The following is a 6,594-nucleotide window of genomic DNA, read 5'->3' on the forward strand; positions in this document are numbered from 1 at the left end:
AATGTTAATTATCAAACTCGCTCGTTAGAGTTGAGGGGCAGTGCTAACACTGATCTATTGAACTCTAGATTAGCTTCATTCTTTGAAAATCATGGCAGTGCTTTTCATGAAGGATTTTCATGAGCTTCCCAGTGAGCTCATTGGAGAAATTTTCCAATTAGCAGACAACGTAGAAGCAGGAAATTGTCATCCAGGCTACGGGACAGATGACATCGAAGAATTTATTTAATCCCGGCTTTGTGATTTATGTGATAAAAGCTTTCCCGTTTATTTCCATTGTAAAAATGTTTAGAAAAACTTCATGGAAGTTCTAGCTACTATCCAGATTATAATTGTTGAAAATTGTAAAGTCTGAAAGGTTAAAAAAAATTGGGTTTAAATGTCAGCAGCAGGGGGGAGATCTTGACATTGTCAATGCTATATTATATTTACATAATCATTGTAAGTTTTACTCCCCATCCATTTGATCTAATCTTACTTGTGTTTTGTAACAGGCCTTTAATGAGATCGACATGGAGGCTCACCTGGAATGTGCGTATGACCACATAGAGATCTACGACGGGCGAGATGCAAAAGCCTCGTCTTTAGGTCGCTTCTGTGGCTCCAAGAAACCCCCTCCCATCATATCAAGTGGCAACAAGCTGTTCATCCGTTTCTTCTCTGATAACTCGGTGCAGAAAAAAGGCTTTGAGGCGTCTCATACTGCAGGTAAATGTAAAGCTGAGGAATCCTTAGTTGTGTGTACATCAACAGATCTTCTCCCTTTTGGTTTGATTTAACCTTTAGCTTCTCTCCACCTGTCTGTCCAGAGTGTGGAGGTCGTCTAAAGGCTGAAGTTAAAACCAAAGACCTGTTTTCCCACGCCCAGTTTGGAGACAATAACTATCCCGGAGCCTCCGACTGCCAGTGGGTGATTTCGGCAGAGAAGGGATATGGTGTAGAGCTCATCTTCCAGACTTTTGAGATAGAGGAGGAGGCGGACTGCGGCTACGACTACATGGAGCTCTTCGATGGAGCGGACACCAAGTCTCCTCGACTCGGACGCTACTGCGGCTCAGGGGTAAAAACGGCTCACTGTCACCCCGTTTTCAATAAACGGTTTGACTAATCAGTATAATACATACATAATTTTGCAAGGTACTAACTGAATACCTTGCAAAATTATTCCCACCCCTTGAACTTTTGTCAATTTACAATTACAAACTTGAATCATTCTGTGATGGACCAACAAAAAGTAGTGCGTATCTGTGAAGCCAAAGAAAAATAATGCAGAGTTTTCGTAATCTTTCACAATTAAAAACCGGAAGGTGTGCAGTACATTATGTATTCAGCCAATTTTTTTTTGGAATTAAGGCAGCGAGTCGTTTGGAAAATGTCTCTACCAGCTATTTCACAATTCACATCTAGTAACAGTATATTTATTACCAGTCTTTTTTTTCTTTTTTCTTTTTATAAAACAGACAAAGCTCAGCCAATATCATAGCGAATTACATTTTTTAAATTCTTGGCATAGACTCTCTTGGCCTGGGCTTTAACTAGGCCACTCTAACACCTCAGCTTCCATTGTAGCTCCAGCTGTATATTTAGGGTTATTCCAGGCCTTAACAGGTATACTGACATTAAATTACATAAAGGTGAATTTGGTTTACTAATTAGGAAACTTCTGCAGCTAGCTTGGCTCCACTGGATTTTATTTTATGGTATCAAATTAAAGGGGGCCGAATACAAATCCATGACACACATTTCAGATTTTCTTTTGTAAAAAGGTGATAAAAACTTTGCATACTTTTCCTTCCACTTTATTATTATGCGCTACTTTGCATTGTTCTTTCACGCTGAATCACAAAAAAATGCATCAATGTCGCAATGGGACAAGACGGAAAAAGTTCAGCGGGTTTAAATGCTTTTGCAAGGCACTGTCTGTCGCCACAAGCGGCAACTCTTCTGGTGTTGACAGACCATTGTGGTCTCTGGTGCAGGATTGTAAATACAAAACAATAAGCTAAAGCAGACATCGCAGCTGGAGACTGGAGCAATGAAACCAGTAGGGAAAAAAACACTAATTTCCTCGTCCCAAAGAGCAGCTTGATTTAATTTACATGCTTTTATAATAAAAGCTGGCCTCTTACTCACGCCTGTTCCTATGAATCATCCTCTGAGGGGGGGCATCAGTACACGGGGGAACAGCTTCTCAATCAAGTTTCCTTTTATAAAACAGGTAGAAATGAAATGACACCATTCCGTCAGGAGTACGGAGGAAAACTCATTATGATTACAGGAGGCATTCTTTTAGCCAAAGGCCTTTCTCGGTAATTTAACAAAGTTTCTGGGTCCTCAATCAAATTTCTCTTTTCCTTTGTCTCTCCAACTCCTTCCCTGGGCGTTATGGACCATTGTAGATACAGAGCGTTATTCATGTTGATTGGCAGCTTTAATCGGCAGCCTGGTGTTCGTACATCTGTCTGCAGAAGCTTCAGCTGCTCTGGTATTGCAGCGCTCAACAGACCTAATTATTTTTCAGTGATGTTTGCATTTAATTATAATGGAATTTTTTTTTTTTTTTTTAGATAAAATTCACGCTGAATATTTTTATGCTCACATAAAGCAGTTAGTGGTCCTTTTGCTCTTCTAGGAACTATTTGGCAGATGTAATCCTGCAAGAAAAAGTGTTGAAACATATGTGATGTGTGTGTGTGTGTGTGTGTGTTGCATAGTTTGGCTTACAGTTTTGCAGAGCTGTGCACCTGGATAGAATCAATATCTGACTCGGGAGTTATTGCAGTTCTATGGAGAAAGGTTTATAGTCCTAGAGCTTTTTACATTTTTGTCACCTTACAATCAGAAACTTCAGTTTACTTTATTGGGATTGTATGCTCTGGATCAACACAAAATAGAAGGGAATTGTGAAGTGGAAGAAAAAGGATACAAGGTTTTGAAAAGTAAAATATCTGAACAGTGTGGCATCCATATGTATTCAGTCAGTGCTTTGTAGATCCGCCTTTTGCTGCAAAAATTTCAGCTGCAACTGTTTTGCGGTATATCTATACCATCTTCTTGGCCCATTCTTCTTTGCTAAATAACTGATGCAGATCATCTGGGAACATCAACTGGATTTAGATCTTACCTGTTACAGGGCCATTCTTACACATGAACATGCTTTCATCTAAACCATTCCACTGTCACTCCAGCTGCATGTTCAGAAAGTCGTCCCGCTTGAATGTGAGCCTTTACTTCAGTCTCAAGTCTTTTGGTGCTTCTACAGGTTTTCTTCCAGTAATTCACTATATTGTGCTCAATCTATTTTGCCATCAACACTGATCAGCTTGCTTGGATTAAACAGACCATTTGAGACAAAATCATCCACAGGTGGAGTTGGTTTATTAAATTTTAAGTATTTATTGGGTGACTTGTAAAGGAAATTCGTAGGCATTCATCAACACTTTGAAAACCCAAGTATTTCAATTCACAGTTATGCACTTATTTGTGTTGGTCCGTCACATAGCATAAAATTTGTGGTTGCAGTCTGGGAAACTGTGTTCAGACAGAATATCCAAGCGTCCGTTTGACCTTGGCTCCAGCGTGGCAAAAGTTTTGAGTTTTAATTGGAGCAAACTAGCAGAAAGCCACCTGTGACTCTGTTGTTTCCTCCTTCCTGGCAGCCCCCGGAGGAGATCTACTCGGCCGGCGACTCCATTGTCATCAAGTTCCACTCTGACGACACAATCAACAAGAAAGGTTTTCATGTCCGCTACACCAGCACCAAGTTCCAGGACACACTGCACTCACGCAAGTGACCAGCGGGGGCCGGAAGGGGCCGTGCAGGGCAAAGGGGCAAAAGGAAGGGCCCCCGGGGGAGGCGCCAGCCTGTCGCTCGGAAACCTTCGGCCACCAAGACGAATCAGACTCGACAGAACAGCCGCAAGACCACCAACCGCACCTCAGCACCCAGGGGCTCTAGCTCCCCCCACAGACTGTGAGGAGTAAAGCCATTCTGCAGTACACCTTGTTTTTACCTTTATAGGGTTAGGGTTGGGGTGAGAGGATGAACAAATACTTTAGGCAGACAGTAGGGGAAAATGTATTGACCCTCTCCCCTCCAAAAAAAAAAAAAAAAAATGTTTTTTTAATTCTTTTTTTTTTTTTTTTAACATGCTTCCTACTCGGAGGCAAAAAGGAAAACAGTGGATTCTCAGGACCTGTAGGAAGGCAGGCATCAGCTGGACAGATCTCTGCTTTTGTCAGGCCAGCCCACCACATGGCAGGGGGCGGGGGTGTGGAGAGGAAGAGGAGGAAGAGGAGGAGTATGGGAACGTCTCCTTCACTCTTCGGTTATTGCTCTCCTCTCCTCTCCCCTCACTCTCACTCTCATGCCTACGGTGCACGGATTCCTGTCCATAAGAGGATTAAAAGGACTTCACTTGAGATTTTTTGAAACTGTATGTCAGCCAATTGCATGTAATTACAAGGAATGAAGGAAAGCTGTACAGCGGCAACACCAGCATTTGTACTTGGCATTGTCCTGGCAGCCAGTGACAACATTCTTGTTCTTACCATTAACAAGGAAATTAGGGAAGCAGTTACCTTATTAAAGGACTAATAAATGAAATGTGGTCCATGTCTTCTGGTTGGTACTTACTTCCCTGACGACTGGCTATTTCTGTACCTCCATGTATAAAGTAATGTGTTTGATTTTTTATTTTTTTTTCCTAAGGGAACATGTGCTTTTTTTCAGCTCGAACCAGTTAGCACTTTACAGTGAATTGTTCCAAAATCATGAGCTTCTAAAACTTTGTGAAATGCAATGCCAGTTCACTTATTTTTAAATGCATTTTATCTCTTCTTTTCTTTTTTAATTGCTCCATCTAGTTCCTCAGGCATACTTGAACATTGTGTGTGCCCTGTAACATGGGGTGAAATAAAGATATGACTTTATGTTTCAGTATAACTGTTTTGCAGTTCTGATGTAAAGTACATTCTCTCGAGAGAGCAACTTGCCTTTTCTTTGGTACAATGAAACATTTCTTGATGACCAAATGAGCCGGGGTATTTATTGTTACACATATAATGTAAAGGTGGAAAGGATCCTATAAAAGCCTTCTAATGTATAGCCACTTGTGTTTTGTTTAATCTATGTTGTTGCTCACTAACTTTCTCTGTTTGTCGTTCGGCTCCATGTTTAAAGAACGCACTGCTGTTCTTTTTTCTGTCTGACCCGCTTTTTTTCCACAGGAATAGTTTGGACCAATTTAGACAAAGATTGAACCAGCTTTGTCTAAAGCTGGTTCAATCTGAATTGCTGTGAAAGTATTCAGTCAGAGATGTGCGAGAAGGTAACAGAAGTTAAATGAGAACCTAACCCTCAACAAACACACACGACGACTCTGAAGTATTAATATCTCTTGTATCATTTAGTATTTGACATTTTTAGACAGAGGGTGTCACTTCACAGAAATGAGAAAAGTACTGTCACACTATCATGCATCTGCCTTGGATTTTAATGAAGATCAAAACCATCATTTGTGATCCAAAATATTTCGTCTCCCTGTTACGATTTTAAGTTGTTTTTACGTAGGTCTTACTTCAACAAAATTTCTCCAAATTCGATACAAGTCATGGCAACGACCTGAAAATTCAGTCGCATGCTAATCTATGCAGAAGCTCAGTCTTCACCGATGAAGATCGACTTCACAGTCAAATGCTTAGGGTGGGTCTGAAAGACGGGGTGAACTTTTATTTTAAGATTTCGACAATTATTTGATCACTTGAGTGCAGAAGTAATCATTTCAATTATATGTGAAAACCTGATTTTCACAAATTAATGAAATTTACACCTCACTTGGAAGCTACTGTTACAGTGTTTATATAAATTTCATATGAAGGACCAAATAATGAAGTTGTGTTATTTAATCTCATGCTACATTGTTCCGAGGCTCGGTCAGCCACCGATTCAGATTCAATCACCTCTGAATAATTATTTGACTTTTTGGTGGCACACTTCACTCACTTTGTATACACCTTCAAACTTTTAACTCCATATGGATCCTAACCAACTCCGAACTATTCTTCCTCAAAGGACATTGTTTTTAAATTTGCCCTCTTCTGACCAGGCTGTACTCTCGCAGTTTTTACTGACTGGTCCAAATAATTTGCAACACCACTTTAAACGGGCTTAAACCTTCTTGTTCTTCATAAGTGGAGCATTGTGCAGCAAGTGTGCAGATGAGTCATTGAGAGCATTACGTATTGTATTGTTTTTATGTGAATAACTGCACCTGCTATTTTCAAGTCTTTTGTTGCTCCAAAGCTTTAGGACAACTCTTATCTTCACTCCTCTGTCAGAAATCTTGAGGACACCTTGGTGCGGTCGGTTTATGGTAAAATCATTTTCTTTCCACTTTGACTGTAGCTCCAATGGGGCTTACGGTAACATTCAGAAGTTTAGAAATACAGCTGTAATAACTTTCCATTAGTGTGTTCAGCAACTTTAATCCTTTTTATCAGTCTTTTTGCTTTTATCAATCGCACCACCGTGACACAGTTAAGCATGCTGATTTTCATTTGCACATGCCAGCTGGAGTGCTGTCTAAACACACT

The 6,594-nt window shown here is 40.4% G+C and overlaps 1 protein-coding gene across 1 annotated transcript in view; it reads left to right on the forward strand.

Moving 5' to 3' along the window:
- Nucleotides 1-5,107, forward strand: part of bmp1a (bone morphogenetic protein 1a) — a 39,051-nt gene extending 33,944 nt beyond the window's left edge. The window contains exons 18-20 of the mRNA XM_008419015.3: nt 495-708; nt 810-1,060; nt 3,660-5,107. Of these exons, the coding sequence (XP_008417237.1) occupies nt 495-708; nt 810-1,060; nt 3,660-3,794 (600 nt within the window). The 3' untranslated portion in view covers nt 3,795-5,107. The remainder of the gene's footprint in view (nt 1-494; nt 709-809; nt 1,061-3,659) is intronic.
- The last annotated feature ends 1,487 nt before the right edge of the window (nt 5,108-6,594 follow it).

The sequence above is a fragment of the Poecilia reticulata genome, chromosome 9 (assembly GCF_904066995.2).
Source record: "Poecilia reticulata chromosome 9, P_reticulata-male-v2, whole genome shotgun sequence".
Lineage (NCBI taxonomy): Eukaryota > Metazoa > Chordata > Actinopteri > Cyprinodontiformes > Poeciliidae > Poecilia > Poecilia reticulata.